Genomic DNA, 27,983 nt, shown 5'->3' with positions numbered 1-27,983 from the left:
AGACACAGCTGGGTCTTGTTCTGTATTCTCCTACAAGTGACGGGAACTAATAAAGAGTTTTAGGTAGAGGAGGGACACCATCAGTTCTGCCTTTCAAAGAGGAAATTCAATGGTGTAGAGAAAAGACTGAGTCAGGGAAGAGGCAGGAGAAAGAGAAACTAGTTACGTGAGGACATTATTGCAGTAATCCATCAAGAGATGATGAGCTCTGAGCCAAAGCAGGAACCGTGAGTTAACAAAGACTTTTTTCACACGCATGCAAAGGGAAATCCCAGCCCTGGGATGAAATGGTGAGGTTTGAGGGTTTATTAGAGGTCACGTCAGCATCTATTACCAGGATGGTGATTTTAAGACGTTTTTCATTTTCGACAACGAAAAACTCTTCATGGCTAATGATGTGATGAGACCAAATGCAATGTGATGTCAGCACCATCTCTTGACAGGACTCAAATGAAACAACCCGTGCAAAAACACATTTGTTCCTCGAAATCATTTTCTTTAAGTGACGTTTGTCCAGGCTCTGGATCACATATTTGTCCTTGTTCCAACTGCCATTTCAGTGTTTTGTAGTAAGAAACACTTTAATGTCTATTATAATGAAGCATCTTTATTGCAAAGTCCCAGTCCCAGGGCGCTACAAAGCACTCTGGCTAGGTCGCGTGAGGCCTGCTGATGTGGGTCAACCCTGGACGGCGTGGGACTGGCTGCCGTCCTTGCCCGACTGTATTCTGAAATAGCTATGTCTGTGCCAGAATGATCAAGACATCACCTTCAATAATTGAACGAAAAGGGAATGCCCCTGGATGCTCATCTTGAAAAGAAGATCTTTTTTCAAAAGATTAGCAAAAAGCTGGCTCAGCATGTCTGAATTAGTTCAGTGGAAGAAAAGGCTGACACCTGCCCGCGAGCTCCCCTTTTCTAACAAGGCCATTTCCTCAAGCAGGGAGCTCCCACTGTTACAGAGCCACCTAGAAGCCCCCTGCAGAGGGAGGTCCCTCTCCGTGGTCTTCCCAATCCAGCCAGCCTAACAACAGGGGTGGAAGCATGAAACCTGGGCATGTCTCATGGGCCAGAGCCTTGTCACATGGCCACGCCTGCTACAAGGGAAGCTGAGAGATGGAGTCCCCAGCTGGGCAGCTGTGCGCCTGGACAAGGCTTGTGTCACCATGAAAGCATGGGAGCAACAGTCCTGGGTGCACAACTCGTAGCCTCCCCATTGCAATGCTGGGTGGTTCAGGCGGAGGTGAGAAATTTTTCTGGAAACTGTGAGCTCTGTAAAAAATGTTTACTTGGATGGCCCCGGACCTTAGATTAGTATATGGTTCTTGAGCATCCTCTCCCCACCCCCAGCTGAGCGACAACTGCCACCAACAAGAAAGTATCTCTTGAAGATGGCTGTCTTCTTCAAGGAGACGCGCAGCACCCCGGCAGCCTGGCTGACAGAACCACATGAAAGGCAGGAAAGAGATCCGGGGCTCTCAGACCGTTACCTTAACATCTCAGTAGCTCCTGGGTGAGCTGCATTTGTTTCTCAGATTCCTTTTTGTTTTCTTCTTTATCTTCCCTTAAAAAAAAATAAATAAATAAAAAAGATTTGAGGGCTAGAGGAGGCAGAGAGGCTTCTGTGTTTCTGTGGCAACAGCCTTTCAGAGACAAGAAAGGCCCTCCGGCTTTTTCCTTTGGTGGCGGGCGACATGCCAAGTTACCACGTTTAAACCGCAGCCAGTAGAGGGGAGAGCCACGGGGCTGAGACCCGTGCAAAGTACTCTTCCTAAATAGCGTGGGAGCCCTCAACCAGCCCACTCGGCTATTTCTAAGAGGCTCCAGCGGGGGGGAAGTCTCAAAGGTCTGGTTCAAGAGTGTTCCAGTAGCGTTTCTTTGTGGGTGAAGGAGAAAGGGGCTGTGGGCCCCAAGACACCCTTCGCCTGATTTCCAAGCATCACCATCCGGAAAGGCCTCATGACATGACTGTGGAAAAAAAAAGAGGAAGAGCTGGAGTTTCTGCCACAGGAAATGGTGGTTTGAAATGGGAGCACAGGTGATGTGTTGAGAGCACAGACACACACGTGCCTCCTGGCTCCCTTTTGTTATGATAAAGCATAAGCCAAGTAGGTCACCCCTGCTCTTCTCCACTCCTGCCTCGAGCCTTTCAGAAAGTGACCCTTCACTCCTTCTGAGAACTTCTTACATTTAGCACTCTGTTAACTTTTAACAAGAGGGTACCTGACAGTCTTCTCCCAGATCCATTCTTATGGACTCCAATTTAATCCAATTTAGTTCATCAAGTGCATTTTGAATGTCCTCCCGCCCTATATTGTACCAAGTGGAGTGGGGGATACAAAAGAGAGAATAAGGTACAGGGCTTACCTTCGTGAAATTTACAGTCACGGTGGGATTCTACAATTCACTAGATGGGAATATATCATCATATTAAAGAAACTGCTTCTAGAATTCCTCTTTGGAAGGGAACAGTATTTGTTTAGGATAGTACCTTAATAAATGCTAGAAGCCAGAAGGTGAGACCCCCCTAAAGGATCTGGGTGTTCTGCATGGGAAAGGGAAAGATGTTGCTTGTACAGAAATAGGAAGAGAAAGAGAGAGTCTGAGCCTGTCCAGTGGTGAAAGTTGCCTGGTTCACAGGCAATAGGAATCTGTGCGCTGCGACCCTTCAATCTTAAGTAGAGGATTTAAACCCACAAAATTCTTGGTGTAGGGTATTTTTGACTTTGTTTCTTTATTTTTGTTTGTTTGTGGAACTCCTTCCTAATGGAGGAACTGAACCTTGCACCCAACACAGCACATAGTAGAGCAAGTGGGGCTACAGGAACAAAGACTTAGAGAACCACAAGGAAATTCTTCCCAGAAATTATCGAAATTATGGGCAGCCTGACCCCAATATGCTTTAACAGTAACATTTTGTCCATATTTATCTAAATCCCTAAGGGCATAGAGGATCTCTGATGTTTAGTTTTCATATAAATACCATAATTAGAGAATAGCAACAAATGGATGAGCACCGAGTATAAAAATACTTGGGTCTGCTCTGCAGTTAGGGAAACTAGATCATAAACAAAGGACTATGTGGGGCTGAAGCATCTCTTGACATCAGTGAAGAAATTCTTTTGGACTTGACATCAAACCTATCTTCTTGTCCTTCCCATCAACCAACAAGAATTTACTGAGGACCTAATATGTACCAAGTGGAAAGAGAGCTGCAGAAGAAGTATAAGAGATGGTCTCTGGCCTTCTAGAACCCAATAGCTATTTGGGGAATTGAGGCTTGTGGAAGCAGTTGGTATTTATTGACCACATGAGGATTCCAGGCATTGCTCTGGGCACTTTCCATACATTACAATATTGGTTCCTTGGAGCCACTCTGTGAACTTATTGCTATGGTCATTTTTAAGATGAAGAAACTGAAGCCACAGAGTGTACAAGTAGCCTATCTGAGGTCACATGGCCAGAATCCAGTGGTAGACCCAGAATGAATCCATCTTTCCAGTTCCCAGTTCCACCACTGAAAATGGTCTCCATAGCAAAGATAATGCTGCCCAAACTCAAGTTCTAAGATACATGACACAAACCACAGGTGCTGCAGGAGTCCCAAGGAGAGGGAAGAATAAGAACTAGGTTGTCAGGAAAGGTGACACAGAGGAAGTAAGATTGGTCTGGATGTCAAGGCCAGGCAGGCACGGTGGACAGCAGAAGGGGCAGGGGGAAGGAGAGTATGGGGTGGAGCCTGGGGCCAGGAATGGGCACATGTTGGGTAGAAGGTGGGGAAGGATGAGTTGTCTGCTCAGAGGGCTTTTGACTCAAGGACGCTGGGCATCACAGCCTGCCACTGCCTTCCTGATGGAGGCCCTGTCTCCAGAGGCTAAAACACAAACTGCAAAAGCTATAGTTTTCACGTCAACCAGCTTTGCCACCAACTTTTTCTATGACTCCAGGTACACTGGTCTGAGTCTCAGTTTCCTCAACATAAAATTAATTGGTTGGGTGAAGTAAGCACTATACTATACTTCCTTTAAGGTTAAAAAAAAAAGTCTATGGTTCATATTTGTATCCAAAAAATTCCAGTATGGAATATCTTTCTGCACTGTGGTCAAGTTGTCTCTCAGATCTAGCTGGGCTGGCAGAAGCTGGTCATTTCTGTCATAGAACAAATGTCACAGATTGGTTTCATCCTCCTGATGCCCTGGAAAAGACAGAGAGGGCTGATGTTATATCACATCCTCAGATGCTCAGTGATGTGCCCCAGTCATTGTTATTAATAGTCCATGTGGGCCAGTGGGCAGCAGAACTGTCAACGTCAGGCACGAGGGAAGAGGAGAACGCCAGTAACTCAACAGGTGTTACTGATGCAACTTTGTCACCTATTATTTTCCAGTTTTAGAGACATTACCTTGTTTATTGGCTTCATTTTTTAAAAAAACTCAAATAAAATTTGGGGGAAATATTGTCTTTTAAGAGTATACAAATGGTTGAGGTTTTGTTCTCAAATCAACTATTGTTTTAGATGTTCCCAAAATACCTATAATAGAAGAAAGAGGAAATAGTCTCAAAATAATAAGTGCTACTTGTAACAATTTGCTGCATCGATTCCATAGGCTGATGAGGCACAAAGATTAGGCTGCTGGCCCTGTTTCGGGGGGTTTCTCCATGAGTCCCTGGTGTTGCAGCGTCTCAGAGATCATGAGCCATTTAGAGTGGTCATTCAGGGTGGAGCTGCTCACAGGGCACCTCCAGCCTCAGTAGTGATTCCAAATTTCGTGCTTTATGCAAATTCAGGAGTCTTTTTAGAGCTCTCTGCTTGCCCCTAACTTTTCAATCAAATCATATGACTGTTGAAGCTGGTATCTGGCAGAGTTAAAACATGTTTAATCTGGGAAAGAGAATCTATAATTAAGGCATTCACAAAGTTCAATAAGATTCCTTAAGATGACTTGATATGTGAAAGGCCTAGGAAGAAAAAGAATCTTTTCAAATCCAGAAGGCAACTTCTGCTTAGATACCATGTTGGAGGCCCACTTGGATCTTGCTGGGATGTCTTTTATGAATTCATTGAGACTTCAGTCCATATCTTTGGTCAACTCTGTAAACATCTGAATTGTGTCTGTGATCACTCTGTTCCTTTGTAACCCACCTCTTCCTTCCTTTCAATTTCCTCCCAATAAATCCATCCCAGGTTCAACTACACGCAGGCTTACTCCACAATCATCCTTATAATTTACCCTAACACATTAATGTTAACACCTGGTATTACACTCTTTAGAAACTTAGTGCTATTACTTTACTTAGAACCCTAGTTCTTTATGTCAGACCCCACTGTTCATCACCCTGGTGCAACTTTGCTCAAGCCCATAGATCTCTGAAACTCTCCAAGAAGTCTGTCTTCAGTATTCAGCCACATTTCCAGTCCTAGACCAAGCGCTAGTTTGTGAGGGTCTTCATGCCTGCTTCCTTATCCATGAAATTGTAATAGTGAGTGTACCTTCCTTGTAAGATTGTTGTGAGGATTCAATACATTAGTACACATGATGCACTAAAAAATGTTTGGCCCATTGTAAGTGTTCAATAATTGTCTATTATTATCTTATTGAGCTAAATGTCTTATTTACTGAGGCAATAGGTCTCACTGACTGCTTTCCAAAGTGTTGCTCCTGGCCCCAAAATATTTGGCATAGAAAGAAAAGGAGAAAAAGCAGTAAAAGTTGTTTTGAGCCTGGGTGATTTGTACTGTAGGACTAATCTTAAGCACAAGAACGATTGAGAGGAAAAGCTAAATGCTTTCCTTTCGGTTCAGGTCTGGTGGGTTCAACACAGTTATTTGCATGGAAGAGCAATAATAGCACTATTATGTTTATTTTTAAAAAAGAAAAGCAGCTCTTCCTTCCCCTCAGTGTCTCATGAGAATAGCGTGGATGCGCAGTGGCAGCGCGAGGAGCCAGCATGTTCTGTTTACCCAAAACGGATACAGGACGGCATTAGACATTCTAAAATAGGGAAACCGGGCAGAGAGGTTGACTTAGGAGAGATGCAGATAAGTTTAATCTTAGACATGTGGTAGTTGAGGTAAAAATAAAGCATTTTGGATAGAAAAATCTTTATGGAAATTAAGCAAATATGGAAATCTTCAGTGGTCTAAAGCAGATCTCTAAAACGGTGAAAAGAAATCTCCCTGGGGAAAGAATGTAGAAATAGAACTTGAGGCTCACTCGTCCTACTTCTGTGCGGGATGTTTTTAAACTCACAGTGCTTTTGAGATTGTCCTTTGACCTTGTTTTTTTTCAGAACCAAGTCCCCAGTGGGGACTGTATGCTGGGCTGTTCTTAGGGGGTGTCATTGGTGTCGTCATGATTCTCGAAGTGGTTATACTGCTGTTTAAAAGAAGAGGTAGGTGTCTGACAGTAAGGAGATTCTCCTCGGGCTCTCTGTGGTAAGCAGGCGCCTCTCCCTGTGAGCAGACTCGTTCTCAAGACTGTGGCTTTCTGCACGGGGCCGCCTTTGCAAAAACACCAAATAAACACATCCTGAGAACTTGCTCAATTCGGTCTACCTCGACATATCTTGATCCTCTCTACCAGGCTTTGGGAATAGAGAGAAGGGGCCACAGGTGTCTAACGTGGGAGACATTATTCAGATAAGTGTAATTCAGTGTGACTAGCACTGCAATAGAAGTCTGTGCACGATGCCCGTGGGGTCCAGACAAGAGGCTTAACAGAGGCTTCACCGGGAGCTGAATTCAGAGAATTTTTGGATCTCGTTCAAAAAAATCAGTCAGGGAAGAATGAAACCAAAAAGGTCCAATTATTCCCCTGCAGTCTTGGCCTCTCCTCCCAGTGGTCCCATGATTCAATGTCTCAGGGCAACATGCTCCCCTCAGCCACACCGACTGCCAACCCCCGCCGCAGTCAGAATAAGAGCAGGGCAGGTGCTCCGGACAGCGTTCTCACCGTGAGGACAGAGCCTGCTCCTCACGCCACCAAGCCCATGATTGATCTCATCCTCAAGTAGGTCAGTGTCATCCACACGCAGCCTTCTCAGAAAAGCCCTTACCTCAGCACTCTGGGGTTGGTTTTTGCTTATAGAAAAAAACACCTAGATCTTAGCACAGCTGCCTACTTTTGTCTCATTTCCTCCATCTAAGAGTTAGCTGGGTAATTCAGACCGAAATCATGCTGACAGCCCAAGGGGCGGGGGTGGGGCAGTCAGACTTGGCTTGTACTATAAGGAAATGGTGAGATGCCAGGGATGGGAAAACTGGGCTTAACTTACCCACATCAACCCATGCAGCAAGGGTGCTGGGATCCCAGCCCATGCTCTTGCCTGAACTACACCCTGCTGGTCACACGGTTGTGCTCCGAAGGGGATGGTGGTCCCATCCCACCACCATTCCCTACCAGCTTCCCCTAAAATTTATATTGAGTTGCTATACCCACCACAGAACTTTGCTCGAGAGACTCCGTTGGCAGCTTCTAATGGTATCGTCTCCAGAATGCAGCCTGACTCTGAAGGTTTTGAAATTGGCTCTCTGGGAATTTCATGTCCAAGAGAATACACTGGTTAAGAACATGGGCTTTGGCATTAGAGTCAAAAGCAGACCTTGTCACTGACAAGCTACGTGACCAAACAAATGACTTAACCTCTCATCTGCAAAATGGGGATAATATTCAGCACTTCACGGTACTCTTGTGGGGATTGCTGAGTCCATACATGGAAAGCACTGAACACACTGGCTTCCACAGAGGGATGGAAGATAGATACACACATGCACGCAAACATATGTGCATATATGCAAACATAGACAAATCTCTTAATGGGGATGAATTCAAACACCAATGTTTAAGTCGTTAGGCCAGTAGAGGGCTGCACTGGACAACATCTGGAAACAGTACTTAGAGCAGGTTTAAAGTACTTGAAGTTATAGTAATATAAAATAACTTTGCTTCAAGTAAGAAAGAGCTGAAAAGGACATTAAACAGCCTCACTTCACAGTTATGGTAAGAGAAGAAACCCACTGAGATGCCATGATTTGTCCAATGCCACATAGCTTATGATGACTAGAATGCAGATGCCCTAATTCTAAGGCCAAGACCTTTTTCGTTAGACCCTAAGACTTTGCTGATTTTAAGCTGAATTGAGCTTACTCCTGAAAACCTGTTTTTACACTGGGGAAAAAAAATGTGAGACTAAATTATCTTGATCCAATAAATTCATCCTCTTTTTGAGCAGTAACAATCAGCCCCACTTTTTCCATCCATCTGACCATTTAGGACTTTTTAAATCTGTAGCTTTTTAAATCTAAATCCCCCCCATGTCTAAATTTCAGCCTGGGCTGACCTACAAGATTGAAAGTCCTAGAGTGGTGGTCCCCGACCTTTTTGGTACCAGAAACCAGTTTCATGGAAGACAGTTTTTCCACGGACTGGAGTCGGGGGGACGGGAGGGGATGGCGAGGGATGGGGAGTGGCTGTGAATACAGAGGAAGCTTTGCTCACTCGCCTGCTGCTCACCTCCTGCTTTGCGGCCCAATTCCTAACAAGCCAGGGACGGGTGCCAGTCCACGGCCCAGGGTTTGGGGACTGCAGGCCTAGAGGACTGGAGTCTGTTCTCGACTCTGGTTGTATATAGCACCTAGAAGAGTGCTGGGCAGGCATGTCTGACTCTGCAGACACTCATGGGTTGGAACAGAAAGGGTGTATTTCATAGAACTACCTTGCACCCCCTCTGCTACCCATAACTGCTTCTCAGCACCCCTGAGTCCACCCCTCCATTTTACACTCTCTCTCTCTCTCTCTCTCTCTCTCTCTCTCTTCAGTCAGGATCAACCCTGACCAAACAAGTGAAGTTGCAACGACCAGTCACACCACGCCCACACTCACACAGGAAAATCACATCGACTTTCCTTGAAGCCTTTGAACTTCTTCAGTGGCTGCCCATCATTCTCTCCCCAAGGTTCACGCCCTTGTGCAGTACATTCCGCCATGCTCACCACATATACACTAACAAAAATGTGCCGCTCCTAAGTGCTATTTCCTCAGAGACGTGCTCCCAGTTTTTTAAGAGGATGAATTTATTGGCGTTAAAATAAGTCTACCCGAAAGACTGCGAGTTCCTGTGGGGAAAGCCGCCACTGCCTCTGCTGGACTTTGCAACAGTCCCTTCATAGGGTTCATGCTTCAGTTTGTCACCTTCCCAGCACCCCCACTGCTGCATGATGCACACAGAGTGCCATGCAATGTTAGAAAGAACAAGATAGATCCACTGCGCTAGCATGGAAAATGTCCCCAACCCATTTTATCTGAAAAGGTCAAGTTATAGAGAAGTGTGTATAGAGTGTGTAAAAAAAAAATCTATGTAAGTATACTAAATGTCCAGAAATGCACTGTTCTATATATTAATAGTAGTCACGAACACATGTAGCTTTTTAAATCTAAATTAATTTGAATCAAGTACAATTAAAAATTCAGTCACAGTTCAAGCACTCGATAGCCACCTGTGGCTATGGCTGTATTAGACAGTGCAGATATGAAACATTTCATCCTCTCAGAAAGTTCTTTTGCACAGAGCTGGTCTACAAGGATATATACCAAACTTTTGAAATGGTTACTTTGGGAAATAAAATTGAGTTGGTTAATGGGGGAAGAGGACTTATACTTTTTACTGTATGCATTTCTACACAATTTTAATTTTTGTGATGAGAATAAACTACTTCTATAACTTAAAAATTTTTTTAAACTGGCTAAAAATTAAAATGTTCTGCAATTTATTCATTTCCAGAGACCCTAGGCCCTTAGCAAAATTTCCAGACGGTGAGCAACAGAATGATATTGTTGCTTTGTTTTCCAAATAGTCCCAGGTGGATCATCTCTCCTACACACCCTCACCCTGCTCCACACACATACCAAGTCCCCCAGAAATAGGGAGGTGAGAAAGCTGTGAGGGAAGCAACATGCTAGCAGTGGGAAAATACAAAAGAGGTATAAATAACTAGCCCTGCCCTCAAAGAACTTAGAATCCTATTAGGAAACCAGATATGCACATCAAGCAGAGAGATTAAAATAACTGATGCCACACCAATGAGAGCAACACCTAAAACATCTGGCATTTACTATGTGCCAGGGACTATTCTAAACACATTACAAGTGGCATCTCATTTAATTGTCACAATAGCCTTTGTGAGGTGAATGTTTCAAATCCCATTTCACAGACAGGGAAATAGACCTAGGGAAATCCAGTAACTAACCCCAGATCATATGACAAATGTGCGGGGTGGTTGGGACTCAGTGCGTTGTTTCTACGGTATTCTTGGGGAAGATGGGTATGCAAGGGAGAGTGAAGACCAGACAGGTCTGAGCAGGGCGTTCACACTGGGCACCAAATGGAGATAACCACTCTGGTTTCTTTTCCCCAGGTAAAACGGACCATTACCAGCCAACAAAAGAAGCAAAAAGCCTTACTATCTATGCCCAAGTCCAGAAACCAGGTGTAAGTTCTATACTTTCTTTGAGATGAACCTATCATGTTTCCCGTAGGATTCTTGGCCAGTCCACCTGGCATGTCTGATTTTCATGAGTTCTAGAGAAGAGCAAAGTAGGGAAGCAGAAATCATGGACAAGAGCTCTCTTGAAGGTTATGAAACTTCAGTGTCATATGGGACTGTTTATTATTTGAAACAATGGAAAACACTGTGTAATCTACTGGTGATCTGTTTCTTCATAGCAAAAAAAAAAAAAAAAAAATGAGGAAGCTGGAAACACATGAGGTATAACTCCTTCCAGCTCTGGCATTCTAGGACATGATGGTCCCACATTACCAAACTCTTTTCTTTTCCAAGGAAAAGGGTTCAGGCTTGATGAGAGAGGGGAAGGTCTGGAAAAACTATGGTGTGACATGTTGGACTGATCCAAGTTTAGGCATTTGCAAAGCACAAAGGGGACAAGGAAGGAAGGATCTTGAAAATCCTGGCTACAGTGCAGTTGAAGAGATGGAAGATGATATGCAGACTGCAGAGGGAAGAACGTGAGACAGTGATAGAATGGTCGTTGGACTGAGAAGAGAGGGATGGCAAAACTGGAGGCATGGTGGAATTGAGGAGCAGATAGAAGGAAGAGAGAGGGAGGCTAAAAGGATTGTAGCTGTGAAGATTTTATAGTTTTTCAGACATGAAGGCAATTCTAGGTGATTTATAGGCCAGAATCTGGTCGTTGGACATTTGGGGGATGAGGGAAGGCAAATTCTGGAGTAAAGCATGTGAAGGTAAAGACAGCTTTGATTAGCACCTTAGAAAATTGCATCAAATGACTGTAAATGCATTTCTGAGAGCCAGGAGGTTTTTGGACAAAGCTCTTATTTCTGCTGTCCCCTAGTGGCCTGGAGGGTTTATTACATAGCCCATCCTTATCCTCTCTCCCAACCAAACTCCATTTAAACAGATGAGAGTCCCAAAAGTAACCACCCCCCACCATCTACACATTTAGGTAACCCGCTTCATCTTTACCATGTTGTCTTTCCTAACTACTGCATCCCATGCTAACTACTAGCATCCCTCTTTTTTTTTCTTACTGTGAAGCATGACATATATACCAAAGTGCACAACACCATAAATGACAGCTCAATGAATTACTCTTAAGTGCACATCTTGGTATCTGGTAAAGCAAGTCTTCCCATTTTATTTTCCTCTGAGAGTTTTTAGCTATTCTTATCCCCTTGTACTTTCATATGTGTTTTAGAATCAATTTGTCAAGTACTACAAAAAAAAATCCTATTAGGATTATGTTGAATCTATAGATCTGAGGAGAAATTACATCTTTCTGTATTAAGTCTTCTAACACCATAAACTACTAGCCAGATCAAGGAAGAGAACATGGCCAGGACTTCCTGAAGACCTCCTGAGTCACTCTCCATCACTGATTCCTCTCTCCTTCCCAAAAATAACCATTATCCTGACTTCTAGAAATAGAGTTTCATGTTCCCCTTGTTTTGAACTTTATAAAAATGGAATCCTTTATTATTTTTCCTATTGTGTCTGGTTTCTTTTGCTCAATTTTACCTTTATGAGGTTCATATATGTCTTTGAACTTAGATAAAATGCATTCATTTTCATTGCTCTATAGAATATCAGTGAGTTTCTTTATCCAGTTGACTATTGATGGACATGAGAGTTATTTCTACTTTGAAGCTAGTATGAAAATTGCAGCTGTGAACATTCATACGCATGTTTTTTGGTGGATATGTTCACATATTTTTGTTGGGTATATACCTAGAAGTAGAATTGCTGAATCATAGAGCATGCATATTCTTAAATTGACTAGATAAGGCCAAACTGCTTTTCAAAGTGGGTGTACCAATTTACCTTTTTATCAGCTACATGTAAGAGTTTCAACTGCTACACATTCTAACCAAAACTTAGCATTGTCAGTCTTTTTAATTTTAGCCCTGCCAATGGACATGTCTTATTATGGTTTTATTTTGCATCCCTCTAATTATTGAGGAAGTTGAACAACTTTTCAAATGTTTATTGGCCATATTAAAATCCTCTTTTTTGAAGTACCTGTTAAATCTCTTGCACATTAATGTTTGAATTTTAGGCTTTTTTCTGAACAAGTTATGGATTCACAGAAGCTTTTTACATATTTTGGATATGAGCCTCTGACAGTTGTATGTAAGCAAATACCTTCGCCCATCTGTGGCTTGCCTTTGCAATTTCTCAGAGATAACTATTGATAAAGAGTCATTCTTGATTTCAATGTAGAATAATTTAGTAATCTTTTCCTTTAGAGTTAGCACTTTTCATATCCTGTTTGATAAATCTTTCTGTATTCCCAGGTAATGAAAAGCTATTTTTCTTTCACATTTATACTTATTTTTATATGTGGAAATGATTTTTGGAGTATGGTTTCATAGGGACCAAGTTTTTTATTTTTTCCATATGGATATCCTATTGACCATTTATTGAAAAGATTGTCCTTGCCCAACTACAGTGTCATCTTTACCATAAATCAAGGGTCCATATATGGGGGTTCTATTTTGCTGTTGTCTACTGTGCTCCATTGATCCATTTGTTAATACTTGCAACAGTGCCATACCGTTTAAATTAAAGATTTTGTTGTTGTTGTTGTTGTTTTGAGACAGAGTCTCACTTTGTTGCCCAGGCTAGAGTGAGTACCGTGGTGTCAGCCTAGCTTACAGCAACCTCAGACTCCTGGGCTCCAGCAATCCTGCTGCCTCAGCCTCCCAAGTAGCTGGGACTACAGGCATGTGCCACCATGCCCGGCTAAATTTTTCTGTATATATTAGTTGGCCAATTAATCTCTTTCTATTTATGGTAGAGACGGGGTCTTGCTCTTGCTCAGGCTGGTTTCGAACTCCTGACCTCGAGCAATCCGCCCATCTTGGCCTCCCAGAGTGCTAGGATTATAGGTGTGAGCCACTGCTCCCGGCCTAGATTTATTATTAATATAAATTTTGATATCTGGTAAAAGGACTCTTCCCACCTGTTCTTTTTTTCTTTGTGAGAGTTCTTGGCCATTTTGGTCCTTTGTATTTTCCTATGTACTTTAGAACAAGTTTGTCAAGTCCCTGTCCACCCCCCGCCCCAAATCCTGCTGGCATTTTAATTAGAACTGCATAGATCAATTTGAGAACATGTCTCTTTATAGGACTGAGTCTTTCAATTCACAAAAAAAGATACATATCTTACTTTATTTAGGTTAGATGATACAATTGTATATAAAGAAAATATGTTTTATTTCTTCATTTGCAATTCACATACTTTCTCTTACTCTTTCTTGTCCTATTTTCCTGTTTGAGATGTCTTTTATGACGATGAATGGAAATGATAATAGTGGCATTCTCCTATAGTTCCAAACTCAAAAGGAAAGCTTTCAATATCTCACCGTTAAGTATAATATTTGCTGAAGGTTTTTTGTAGTGGCCTTTTTACCACATTAAGAATATTATCTTCTATTCCTGGTGTACTAAGATATTTTATCATGAATTGATAATGAATTTTATCAACACTCTGCATCTGTTGAGATAATCTTATGGTTGTTGTTTTTTTTCACCCTCATTTATCTGCTGCTATAGTGAACTACGCTAATTTGCAAAATTTCAGGAAATCTCCATTCCTGGAATAGAAGCAATTTAGTTTGATCTTTTTAAAATATTGCTGGATTTCATTTGCTAATATTTTGTTAAGAGACTTTTCCCCCACAGATGCTTCTGAGTGAAATGGGCCTATAATTCTTCTCTTTTGTAATGCCTTTGTAGGTTTCGATATCAAGATTATGCTAACCTCACAACATGAGCTGGATCATGTGTTAGTTTCCTAGAGCTGCCATAACAAATTACTACAAACTTTGTGACTTAAAAAAACAGAAATGTATTCCCTAACAGTTCTAGAGGCCAGAAGTCCAAAATCAAGGTGTCATGTTGTCAGGGCCATACTTCTTCTGAGGGCTCCAGGGGAGAAGGCTTTTTGTCTCTTGTGGCATCTGGTGGCACCAGACAATCTGGTCTTGTTGGGTTGTAGCTGCATGACCACAATTTCTGTCTCCATCTTCATGTGACTTTTCCTGTCTGTGCATCTGTGTCTTTTCCTTTCCCATCTCTTATAAGACACACTGGATTTAGAACCCACACTAACCCACAAGGACCTCATTTTGAAGTCCTTACATTAATTACATCTGCGAAGACCTTTATTCCAAATAAAGTTACATTCTGAGATTCTAGGTGGACATACTTTCTGAAGACCACAGTTCAATTCGCCATAGGATGTACTTCCTTTTTGTTATTCTCTGGAAATGTTTGGTAGGATTGATCTTATTACTATTTCTTTCCTTAAATATTTGGCAGAATTTACTGGTGAAGCTCTCCGACCCTGCAGTTTCTCTGGTGGAGGATTTTTTAAAAACATTTTTAATCATTCCATTTTCTTTATTATATTAGTAATTAAACAACTTTTTTCTATTCTTTTAGTGGCTACCCTAGAAATTATAAAATGCGTTCTTGACTTATCGAAGTTTAATATTTACTTCCCAAGTGTTGGCTAGCTCCTTTTTACTAAAATATAGTCGGTAAACAAGCCAAATTAGCGTCACCCGGGACCTTATTAGAAATGCAGAATTTTGGGCCCCACTCCAGATCTTCTGAAACAGAACCAACCTTTTAACAAGATCCCCAGGTAATTCACATGCATAATAAAAGTGTGAGAAGCACTGGTCTAGCCCATGCCCAAGCACTTCCAGTTACAGGGAACTGCCTTCCAAAGTAATCCATCCCACATTTGAGCATCGTTTATTATTATTAATAGAAAAATCTTCACTCTGTTGAACCAAAATAGTTCCCCAAATCCTAATCTTGGTCTAACCCTGTGGGATGCTACAGAGAAACCTAATTCTGCTTCTATATGGCAATCCATCAAATAAGGAGGAGAACAATCATGTCCCACCACAAATCTTCTTTTCTCCAGTGAACTTTTTCAATTCCTTAACTTTTCCATCAGATGACAAGATTCCAAGTTCTCTGTCATTAAAACACATGTGCTGTGGTTTTGTTCTGTACCCATGGAGAGTGGAGGGCAGAATTATCCTATAACCAGCATCCCAAAGTGTGTTTAAGTGATGACTTCCCTATCATAAGTGGTGGCATTCCCATCTTACAGGGATGTGGTCTCAATTTACTCCTACTCTCACTTTGTCCTGGTATTGTGGATTTTAATTCACTCGAAGTAACATCAACAAATACCAACCAAAGGGTTTCTTATGTGCCCAGCATTGTTTTGTGAAGAATGCAAAGAAACATAGGAATCCTTAAGGAATTTACAGTCTGTTTGGAGAACACCACACAAATATATCAGAGTGTTTTAAATGCAAGGTACAGTTGCTATAATGTGTGAGTTAGGCTTTAAATACCTGAGGAATTTAGGTAAAGGATGGGTCATTGTGAAGTAACAAAAAGAAGAGTAACAGAAAGAACATGACCTTTAAGTTAAAACACTTGTTGGTATTCCAGGCTTCCATACTTTTTGCATATGCACAAAGATTAAGTACTTAATCTTTTTTTTTATTTTTATTTTTTTTAGAGACAGAGTCTCACTTTGTTGCCCAGGCTAGAGTGAGTGCCGTGGCATCAGCCTAGCTCACAGCAACCTCAATCTCCTGGGCTCAAGTGATCCTACTGCCTCAGCCTCCCGAGTAGCTGGGACTACAGGCATGCGCCACCATGCTCAGCTAATTTTTTCTATATACATTTTTAGTTGGTCAATTAATTTCTTTCTATTTTTAGTAGAGACAGGGTCTCGCTCAGGCTGGTTTTGAACTCCCAACCTTGAGCAATCCACCTGCCTCGGCCTCCCAGAGTGCTAGGATTACAGGCGTGAGCCACCGCGCCCGGCCGTACTTAATCTTTTTGAGCTTTAGCTTCTTCATCTGTAATGTATGAATAACAACAATATTTAACATATAGAGTGGTTGTGAGGCAAATGAGGAAACGTGCATTAGGGTGAGGAACAGCAGAAGTAGCAGTGTGGGACGGAGCGAGCTCTGCATGTAGCAGGCGATGAGTGAGACAGACCAAATTCTAATAAGAGCCTGCCCCCTTCAGCTGCTCGGGTAAGAGCCACACCAGGTTTGGTTTGCTGGGACAAAGACCTTTAAAACACAGTGCTAACAATGAATGGGGCTGCTTGGGAGGCTGTGAGCACCAAGATGTCACTCGGGGAGTCCAAGCAAAGCCTGGAGAATTGAGTTCCGGGGAAGCTGGAGGAGAATTCTCTCCCCTGGAAGGAAGTTAAATCAAGTGACCCCAAGGAACTTTCTAACTCAAGGCTTCTCCGTGGGGAGATTTGGATGGGAACTAGCTCTTTGTTCGGCTAACCTGCTTTCTTTGCTTCTCTTATAGACTCTTCAGAAGAAACCTGACCCCCTCCCAGCTCAGAACCCCTGCACTACCATCTACGTTGCTGCCACAGAACCTGTGCCCGAGTGTGTCCAGGTGAGGCATCTCTGTGCCTCCTCTCTGTACAGAGGGAACATGTGGAGGAGGGGAAGAGGAGGAAGTTTTTGTTTGTTTTTGTTTTCATGTAGAAATGAAAGGAAACAGAGTCCCGGACTGGGGAAGGTAGGCCACAGCAAGCTGTCAGCACAGAGGATGCGTGGCCTTGGTTTTAGGGTTTCCATGAAACCTCTTACACCTGCTCACAGGGGGGTGACAGCTCACTCCCTAGGGCTAGTGTTTCTCTGAGGGTTGTCCAAGGACCACATCAAAATCAGCTGGCACGCTTATTAAAAATAAGGATTCCTGGGGCCGTCCATCTAAGATTCTATTAAATCACTGTGGCTATGAAGAGTACCCAGGGATCTACGCATTAGAAAGCAACATAGCCCAGGTCACTGTGATGCACACTTAAGTTTGGGGATCCCAGCTTGAGTCCAGGAATTCTCACCTCCAGCTGCAAAACAGAATTGCCACTGGAGGTTTGTGAAAACGTCCTTGCCTAGACTCTATTCACGCCCATTTAATCAGAATATTCAGGGGTGGAGCTCAGCACGGGTGTTAAGCCTGGAAGAGAACATGAGGTGCAGCTGGGAATGAGACCCACCTATTCTACCCCAGTACAAAATCCCCACGAACTAAGCTTACTTGTGACAGGCATATCTCTGTCACTAAATGAATAGAAATAAATTCAGAGCTGAACTCTTGGCTCTTTTAGGAGACAGCCCAGGACTACAGAGGCACAAAGGTCACAAAAACGCCTACATCCACCTGTCTTCTTCAAAGTTCCTACTGCACACACACCCAGAAATGCCTGGGCGGGCGCCTCATTTTAAGATGCAATAGACCCTCAACGCGAGGTGTATGCTCAGTACGTTGTCATATCTGAGAGGAAAGTGAAAATATAAACCCGACGTCAACTGCCTTAAACTTTAAATAACGTAGACTTTTAATGAAGTCTACTTGGGGAAGAAAATGTTATGGTTTACGTTGTAAATTCCCCGTTCCCTTTTCTTTCTTTTTCTGACCCCCTCTCCCTGGGAGAGATCTCTGTGCACAATCCTCTTCTTCTCCCCTCCCTGCCTGTCTTCTGCTGGTACCACTTCTACCCTCTCCTTTTGGTCTTGCTCGCCCCTCCTTTTTTTTTTTTTTGAGACAGAGTCTCCCTTTGTTGCCCAGGCTAGAGCGAGTGCCCTGGCGTCAGCCTAGCTCACAGCAACCTCAAACTCCTGGGCTCAAGCAATCCTTCTGCCTCAGCCTCCCTAGTAGCTGGGACTACAGGCATGCGCCACCATGCCCGGCTAATTTTTTCTATATATATTAGTTGGCCAATTAATTTATTTCTATTTATATAGTAGAGACAAGGTCTCACTCTTGCTCAGGCTGGTTTCGAACTCCTGACCTCGAACAATCCTCCTGCCTCGGCCTCCCAGAGTGCTAGGATTACCGGTGTGAGCCACCGTGCCTGGCCTGCTTGCCCTTTTTAAATCTCAATAATTTAGAACCCCCTTGGCTTCTCCAGATTGTGTCCCCATGAGTAACAGCAAGGCAACTGGTTCTCCTACAAGGAAAGGGAAGAGAAGGGAACAGAAGGAAAGGGGAAGGGGAAGAGGAAGGGGAAGGGGAAGAGGAAGGGGGAGGGGAAGAGGAAGGGGGAGGGGAAGAGGAAGGGGGAGGGGGAAGAGGATGGGGAAGGGAAGGGAAGGTCACTGAGGACAGGTCTCCTTGACTCCCTGATGCTTGGAAGGGAGCTCTGGCCCTCACAGGAGCAGGGCAGCAGTCTGGGGACCTGAGGGCTGCCCCAGCAAGGCCCCCTCTGTGACAGACCCCGAGACAGTCCCTAAGCTGCATGATGTCTGAGACCCTTTCCTCAGCAGTGCCGTTTCCGCCTGCAGCCTCTGACGCTAGTGCTGGGTCCTTCCACTCACAGGCTTCTTCTGCTCTGCCCCCAGGAAACGAACCCCATCACAGTCTATGCCAGTGTGACGCTTCCAGAGAGCTGACACCAAAGACTCAGTAAAGGGACTTTCTGAAAGAAAATAGAAGAACCAGAATAAACACTGAACTTGGACCCAGGCTCCGAGTTCCCTGTGACAGACACTCTACACATCTGCACCCTTCCTGGATCAACTCCCTGGTGATGGCTCACATGCGTCTGCGATATAGACAAGGAAGCCTGGCTTCCCAAGCATTTAGCCTGCTCTGCAGTGGGCACGGCCACAGGACAGAGAGCCACTCGATACAGCCTTCCAGCTTTGCCGTGTGGCAGACGAAATGGGTAACGTGAACCCAGACTTCCGGCATCCTGCTCTCTGCTGGAACTAGATAATGAAAACCAAAGACAGAAATCCAGGACATCTAGTGCCTGTCTCAGACTGCCGAGCACCAGCCACACAGTGGGGAAAAGCTTCCATTTTGGCTGTCTTTACTTTATTCTGGGAGTTGATCCTGATGACCCGCAGACCTTATCAAGGCTCTGTGCCTCGGTTTCCCTTTCTGGATGAAAGGTGAAAGAAGGATGACAGGTGAATTTCTTATTATATGTAAAACACTCTGAGATTGTCCTAAGAAAGAAGCTAAGTGTATTATTATTTTATTTGCAAATCCCAGAAGCTGAAGAGTCAATAAACTGAAAGAATGACTTTGAGATCTCTGAGCTTTGAACAATAGAAGGGAAACCATCTATGATTCTAAAAAGTAGAGTTCTGTGCAAATAGCATTTAGTTAAAAAAAAAAAAAAGTAGCAAGTATTTGGGGTATTGTTACAAGGGGATGTGAGATACTCAGAAGAACTTATCCCAGAGTGATTTTTCACTTCCCAAAAAGATCTTTAAATCCTAGTTCTCGGCCGGGCTCGGTGGCTCACGCCTGTAATCCTTGCACTCCGGGAGGCGGAGACGGGCGGATTGCTCGAGGTCAGGAGTTCGAAACCAGCCTGAGCAAGAGCGAGACCCTGCGTTTACTATAAATAGAAAGAAACTAATAGGCCAACTAATATATATATATATAGAAAAAATTAGCCGGGCATGGTGGCGCATGCCTGTAGTCCCAGCTTCTCAGGAAGCTGAGGCAGGAGGATTGCTTGAGCCCAGGAGTTTGAGGTTGCTGTGAACTAGGCTGATGCCACGGCACTCACTCTAGCCTGGGCAACAAAGCTAGACTTTGTCTCAATAAATAAATAAATCCTGGTTCTCCGTTTACTCCCTTGAACAATGAACCTGGAGCCTCTGCTAAGGCCGTCTGGTTCTGAACCACTTTTACACACAGAGCCTCACAGTGTATTGCAGCTCAGCTGGCCTCTTCCTACTTTTGCATACCTCTCCTCACACGAATTTCGCTTTGAGTAGCAAATTAAGTTAGTTTGCCCTAACAGCTCCAAATGATTGAGTGTTCAGTAACTTAGTTAAGTAACTTGCAGGCTGCAAGCAGAAAGAGGCTCTTTTAGTAAATTTCAATTTCTTCCTATTCTCTGCTTTCAAACAGCCCATCTTCAACGTAAGCTCTTCTTATTGGTCCTTGCATAACCCCGGTGAACTCTGTAAGAAATAACCACCGTACCATTGCGTAACAAGGGGCACCAATTTCCCAGCTCAAAATTCCGGGGTCGTCATTGCCTTGTGTCTTGCTTCCTCTATGCCGTCGATTCACAGTTCAGGTTCTGCTGCCTAGTGCATCTCGTTTCCTGGTACCAGCTTCTGTAACAGGGCTCTCAGCTGCAGTCAACAGAAACTGACTTTGGATTTTTTTTTATATGTAGGAAAGGAACTTATTGCAAAGATATTGGTTGGTTTGAATGACTGCTAGGAGGTTCTACAAAACTGTGCTTTGAAAGTGAGCGGGGAAAAGGGAGACTAAACTACGCCTGGGATCACAGCCAAAATTACAAAACCGGCCCAGGGATGACAATCCAGAGCCCCACAGTTGCAAAGCCACTGTCTCTAACACTAGGCACAGACTCCACCGCTGCCTCACTGCCTCTGCTGGACTTGGAGACTTGAAATTACTGTCGCTGCTGCACTGTCTGCCACCAAAACAAACTCTCCCGGGTCCCTTCCTCATCTTTTCTTTCTTTTTGTTTTTGTTGTTTGTTTGTTTGCTTTTGAAATTTTTATTTATTTTTTTGCTGGTCCAGAGAAGCAGTGGGAGTGGAGAAGGAACAAAGGAATCTGTAACTGGTTGTGAGCTTCCTTATCTTTTCATCTCTAGTTCTAATTCCAAGTCTGGGACTGAGGGACTAATCCTAGGTCCGACATCCACGCACTGCCTCCAAGGGAGGCTGGGAATTGATATCTGGCATTTCCCACATTCATAGTGGTTGGGAGACTCTCTGCCTGTTATGAGTTGAATAGAAGAAGTGGCGTCCAGGTTCTGGGCAGGCAAAAACTAACACGTCCACTACACCACCTTGTGTAACCTTACACTCACTGGCTATCTATTCTCAAAACTGTGGAGCTACTAACAGGAATTTGTGAATACTTGGGTTTTGAGCACTCGGGTTTTTTGTTTGTTTGTTTTTGTTTTTCTAAAACTCAGATTTCTATAGAAGCTTAGTTCCCAACACTTGGGTTTTTCCTGTGGCTGAATTCTACCTAACAGAAGGACAGAAACAAATGGGGAAGAAGATGCCACCCCTTCAAAATTTCCCGAATCCTTAGATGCAAGAGCTCGCCGGGGAGGGAAACTGTGTCTCAGAGGGAGTCTTTCAGGCCACCCACCAAACCACACTGGACATTATTTCCCGCACTCCTAGACGCTGGGTTACAGGTGGGAAAGCAGAGGACCCCTTCTGCTGCTCTTGCCACTTTTCAGTTGTTTTCCAAATGGCACTGTGGGTGAGCATGCGCTTGCCTTTTCCTTAGGCTTAAAAAAATAAAACAGAGACTTTAGAGTCTGATTTCCCCATGTTCCCCTCTAATGTTGTTTTATTTTGACCAAGCATATCTGAATTCTGGGGAAGTCAGGAGGAACAGGTCCATTTTCGGTTTTAAGGGACTGATGTTCTAAAATACAACTGGGCGTGGTCCCAGGCTCCTCAGGACACTCTCAGTCATGCAACCCGGATGTGAGTATTACTCGATGCTGCTGAGAAGCCAATAAGTTTACTCTCCTCCTGAAATGTATGTTTCTACTTCTTGGAAATGAATAAATTATAGCCAATCCATCAAGGAAATTGCACTTTTGTCTTGTGTTTCCTAGAAGATTGATAACAAGGCAGTATGCCAAGACATGTCACCTGGCCTTGTGCCTCCACACCCATAAGTTAGGAAACCCTGAAGGGAGCTGATTTGATCAGATGAGCTGCGAGGTTGTCCCTTCCTAGAAGGTGGATAAGGATTAGCCAGGTGTCCACTTTACCAAAGGTCAGGCACCACCCTCTGTGCGGGAAAGAGAACTGTGTTTAAAGGATTATTTAAATTTTTTTTGCCACTGCCAGAGTAATCCCCTTCCCTGAACTTCCCCAACTTCCCCTTGTGGAGAAAATCTAGAACAGGGTTTCTCAACTGCAGCACTATTGACATTTTGGGCTGGGTGTTTAGCCCCTCATCCTTGGCCTCTGCCCACTCGATGCCATAACACGTGTCCTGCCCTTGCTCATGACAGTCAAAAGTGTCTCCAGACACTGTCAAATGTCCCCCGCTGGGAAAGATGTCCCCCAGTGGAGAACCACTGATCTAGAGATATGCTGGCCCCCTAGTAAGCCTTGAAAAGACTAAATACAGGCCGGGCGCGTTGGCTCACGCCTGTAATCCTAACACTCTGAAAGGCCGAGGCGGGTGGATTGCTCAAGGTCAGGAGTTCGAAACCAGCCTGTGCAAGAGCAAGACCCTGTCTCTACTCAAAATAGAAAGAAATTAATTGGCCAACTAAAAATATACAGGCACGCGCCAGGCATGGTGAGTGAGACCTTGTCTCTACTATATAAATAGAAATAAATTAATTGGCCAACTAATATATATAGAAAAAAATTAGCCGGGCATGGTGGCGCATGCCTGTAGTCCCAGCCACTTGGGAGGCTGAGGCAGGAGGATAGCTTGAGCCCAGGAGTCTGAGGTTGCTGTGAGCTAGGCTGATGCCACGGCACTCACTCTAGCCTGGGCAACAAAGTGAAACTCTGTCTCAAAAAAAAAAAAAAAAAGACTAAATACACTTCTATATACCAAGAAGTTGCTCTATCAAAAATCCTATTTTGAAAGTGACCACCTGATCACTTAAGCATGGCCCAAGCCTGCCAATATTTCCAAGGTTACCAAAATATCAGAATTACCTGAGTAGCTTTTTCAAAATAGTGGTGTCCAAATCCAATCTCAAACCCAAATGAAATCTAGGTTGAGATCTATAGAACCACCATCCTAGAGATTAAAAGACAGAAAGGATTTTGTCGTGAGTTCCTCACAACAGCCACGAGAGGGCGATGTAGCAATACATTCCACCCTCCCCAAGCTCCCCGCCACCACTTCACCGCATCTAAAAGCTGTGGAATTAGTCACAGACTCGCTAAAACTGTGGCTGGATTCTCATCGGCTCACAGCACTTCCAGGCTGGAAGGAGAGTTGCCACCTCTCCTTACAGATAAGGAGGCCCAGTGTGCGTTGATGACAAGTTCTAAAAAAGGGTAACTGCAATTAAGTTTATTTCTCAGCAATTGAGTTCTACTCGATGCTTCTCTCAGTCAACAAATAGTTATTAAGTTCCTACTAGATGTTTGACCCTGTCACCCAGCAGGAGATACAGAGAACGCAGGCCACTAAAATATTATGACAGGTGGGTCACTGCATGATCTACTGGGATCCCCTGGAAAATAAAAGCAGATGCTATTAATAATTACACAGGGGCAATGGCTGGGATATATAGTGACCTTAATGACAGAGGAAGTGAGGGGTCTTCAGTAAGCACATGGGGACTGAACCTAACATTAGGAATAAGGAAGATAAGTTCATTTTAGGTAAAATAAAAAAAAAATAAAAAATTTGAAAAAAAAATAAATAAATAAATAAAAAAATTTGAAGTGGCAATGGAAATGAAGTAGAAAATTTCCATGAAGTAGCTAGAAATGAAACAGTGTAGCTCAGATTTAAAAAAATAGAACCAACGCATGAGAGTCACCATCACTATAGTCACACTTTGAGGCTGACACCAGGGACAAAGAAAAGGCAGAAAGAGAAAAGGCAGGCCATTGATAATGCTATACCCACATTTAAAAGACAGAAGAGTTTACAACACAGTCAAGGATGTAGATATGATCACTGGTGTTACAGAAGGCAAGAGAAGAGATTCCAAGGAGGACAAAACAGTCACCTATGGCAGAAGCTGCTAAAGGAGAAAGAGACCTTAGGAAGGGCCACTAGGTTTGGCAACAGATGATAAAGATTTTCTATCTCTTGTAATGATATCCAAAATTTATATTCCGCTAACAGTACATTAGAATTTCTCTTTCCTGCTTTCCTCACCAGCATTTGATATTATCTTTTTTTTTTTTTTTTTTTTTTGGCCATTCAAGTATGTGATCTACAACAATTGTTTTAACTTCCATTTCTCTGATTCCTAATGAGGGATGTTGAATCTCTTTGTACGCTTATTATTCCCTGTTCCAGTGAGATGATTTGGAAAACTAAGAAGTAAAATGAGAGAAATACAATAGAGATTGTTAGGTCAAAGGAAAGGTGGTGCTTTTTCAAATTTTTAACCCTTTCTTTCCCCCTAAAATGTATGGGGATCATAAATCAAACATTTCTATTCATATGATTGTGGATAGTCAGATTTGGAAAATACCTTAAAGACAATTAGTGCAGTTCATTCCATGGCCAAATTCCTGGATCTTCCCTCCGCATCCCTGACATTGTAACCTGTGCTTCACCTCCAGTAGTGAGGGGGCACTTACTCTCCCAATAGGGTACAGGACACTCTTGGTTGTTAGAAAGTTCTTTAAATGGAGCAAATATCCATCCTCCTATTATGACCCCCTCTGTTCACCTCTCACCTGCACTGATCCCATTATTCTCTTTGGAGTGGAGTAAAATAAAATTGAATCCTTCTTCTATTCTGAAAATTCTTTGAATATTTAAAGACATTGATTCATTTCCTTAATTCCTACTCCCAACTTTCCTCTAATTATCCCACTGTTAAATTGAGAAATAAAAAGAGCTTTTTATCTAAGAAATCCAAGTCCTTTTAAATTATGAGGCCCAGAGAGATATTAAAATGAGACAGCAATAACATCCTACCACTCCCTTTGTGCTATGCATTCATCTCTCTTTTTTTTTTAATTTCAAAGTGTTACAGGGTACAAATAGTTTTGGTATTTGGGTTACATGAATCACTTTTATAATGCTTGAGTCATGTTTATAAGAGTACCTGTCCCCCAGATATTGTTCATTGTACCTGTTAGGTAGGTTTTTGGCTGTCCCCACCCCCGTCCACCCTCCAGGTTGATTTCCATTGAGTTTTACTTCCCTCTATGTACATGTGTACTCATCAGTTAGTTCCAATTTAGTAGTGAGTACATGTGATGTTTGTCTTTCCATTCTTTAGATACTTCACTTAGGATAATGGTCCCCAGTTCCATCCAAATTGCTGCAAAAGGCAATAATTCATCCTTTTTTATGGCTGAGTAGTACTAGTATATATATATATATACCACATTTTGTTACTCCACTCATGAATTGATAGGCACTTAGGTTGATTCCATGTATTTGCTTTTGTGAATTGTGCTGCAATAAACATTCATGTGCAGATATCTTTTTTTTTTTTTTTAATTTTTTTTTCTTTTTTATTTTATTTTATTTTTTTTTTTTGAGACAGAGTCTCACTTTGTTGCCCAGGCTAGAGTGAGTGCCGTGGCGTCAGCCTAGCTCACAGCAACCTCAAACTCCTGGGCTCGAGTGATCCTTCTGCCTCAGCCTCCCGAGTAGCTGGGACTACAGGCATGCGCCACTATGCCCGGCTAATTTTTTATATATATATCAGTTGGCCAATTAATTTCTTTCTATTTATAGTAGAGACGGGGTCTCGCTCTTGCTCAGGCTGGTTTTGAACTCCTGACCTTGAGCAATCCGCCCGCCTCGGCCTCCCAAGAGCTAGGATTACAGGCGTGAGCCACAGCGCCCGGCCTCATGTGCAGGTATCTTTTTGATAAAAATGTCTTCTTTTCCTTTGGGTAAATACTCAGAAGTGGGATTGCTGGATCCAATGGTAGCTTGACTTTTAGTTCTTTGAGGAATCTCCATGCTGTTTTCTATAGAAGTTGTACTAATTTACAGTCCCACCAACACTGCATAAGTGTTCCTTTCTCTCTGCATCCAGGCCAGCATTGTATTCATCTCTTGAAACTGCTTGCTGTTGCCACATGTAGCTGTAAATTAACCTAATAATGCCTCGTTGGACACTAGAACCCACATCCTATAGCTTAACAATGTATAGCCAATCACTAATCAATGTTATTTCTATAAACCAATGAGAATTCCTGACAAAAAACTTTGTATCTGCCTGCTCCCTGTCCCCCTTCTTTTTTCTTTAAAAACCTGCTTGTAACAAAGGCCAAATAGCACTCATATCCAAAGTTACCCAGGTCTGAGTTATCCAAACTGCTGTCCTCACTTTGGCTCACGTAAACTCTTTAAATCATACTTCGAACTTCAGTCTCTTTCTTTTAGGTCTACATAGCTCATAAATTATGCAAATACTCAATTCTCTTAAGGTTCATAATTGATCTCTAAGACATATACCTCCACTGACAGTACATTAGAGTTTCTCTCTCCCCCTTTCCTCACCAGCACTTGGTATTATCTGTTTTTTATGGCAATCCAGTATCTGATCTAGAGCAATTGTTTTAATTTTCATTTTTCTGATCCCTAATGAACAATATTGAATCTTTTTGTATGCTTATTCCCTGTTACAGTTTCCATTTCTATGGCTTGTTTATTCATACTATTGACTGGTTTTCCCATAAATAATCTGTGCTGTTCTTGATAATGTGCAGGCTTTTCATGTGTATTTAGGATATTGCATCTTATTAGGTTACATACACCTCTCTTTTAACTTTGTATATGATATCTTTCATTAAGCAGAAAACCTAATTTGATGTAGACATCTGTTTTTCACTTTGTGCTTTTTATATCTTGATTTTAAAAGGTTCCTTACTTTTAAGGATACAAAAATATTCTTCTATATCATCATCCAATAGTTTTAGTGTGTCTGTAGTATTGTGAAATACGTATTTGGTCTTAGTCCCCATTTCCTGACACACAGCTTCTAAAACACATGCAATCTCCAGAATGATAAAACTGTGCTAATGGGGTGACTGGCGGTTGGGGGCTCCTAGGTAGCTTCAGGATTGGGGCTGGTCACTGGAAAAACCAAGTCAGGATTAGACAGTTAGGACATTCATCCCCATCCTCCAATCTCCAGGGAGAGGCCACTAATGGCCAATAATGTAATCAATCATGCCTATGTAATGAAGCCTCCATAAAACCCCCAAAATACACATTTCCTTTTGAAGTATTGCATGAAGCTGTTATGTTAGATTGAAGGCTAATTCGTGCTTCCGATCAGTTATGATTGTCCTTGAAAGAGGCAGTTGTTTGTGCTTTGAAATGTTATCAGGGTCTGAGCATCCTACAACTTCAACAATGCATTCTTTCACAATTTCTACATCACTGAATGACTTCCCTTTTTTCCCCACAAGTATTTACTTCCCTTTTTTCCTTCCCAACTTTTATAAGTTGCTTCAGTGGCATTATTTCCAGATCTTATTGCTGCTTGAAAGAATTGTCTTTGCTTGTGCTTTTCATCTTTTAATGTCTGTAACACAACCCCTCACACCTCTCCCTCTAATTTAAAATATCTGTGGTCCTTATGAATGTTATAATGCTGATGAGGATTGAATTTCTTTAATGTTGATATCGCAGTATCACAAAGCAAGCAAATCATCTTACCTTTAGCAGAAATAAGATAATATTGCAATTCCCAATCCTCATTTGAAAATCCTGTTT

The 27,983-nt window shown here is 42.7% G+C and overlaps 1 protein-coding gene across 2 annotated transcripts in view; it reads left to right on the top strand.

Moving 5' to 3' along the window:
* SLAMF1 (signaling lymphocytic activation molecule family member 1) overlaps positions 1–19,642 on the top strand; it is a 35,705-nt gene extending 16,063 nt beyond the window's left edge. Inside the window, exons 4-7 of one of the 2 annotated variants that reach the window (XM_012749224.2) lie at positions 6,292–6,393; positions 10,415–10,488; positions 16,903–16,995; positions 18,948–19,642. In XM_012749224.2, the coding sequence (XP_012604678.1) occupies positions 6,292–6,393; positions 10,415–10,488; positions 16,903–16,995; positions 18,948–18,998 (320 nt within the window). In that variant the 3' untranslated portion in view covers positions 18,999–19,642. The other variant, XR_012918183.1, reaches the window with a different exon arrangement.
* Positions 19,643–27,983: the final 8,341 nt, after the last annotated feature.

The sequence above is a fragment of the Microcebus murinus genome, chromosome 2 (genome assembly GCF_040939455.1).
Source record: "Microcebus murinus isolate Inina chromosome 2, M.murinus_Inina_mat1.0, whole genome shotgun sequence".
Taxonomy (NCBI): Eukaryota; Metazoa; Chordata; class Mammalia; order Primates; family Cheirogaleidae; genus Microcebus; species Microcebus murinus.
Note: the sequence above shows the minus strand (reverse complement) of the source record. Positions and strands in the feature narration are given on the sequence as shown.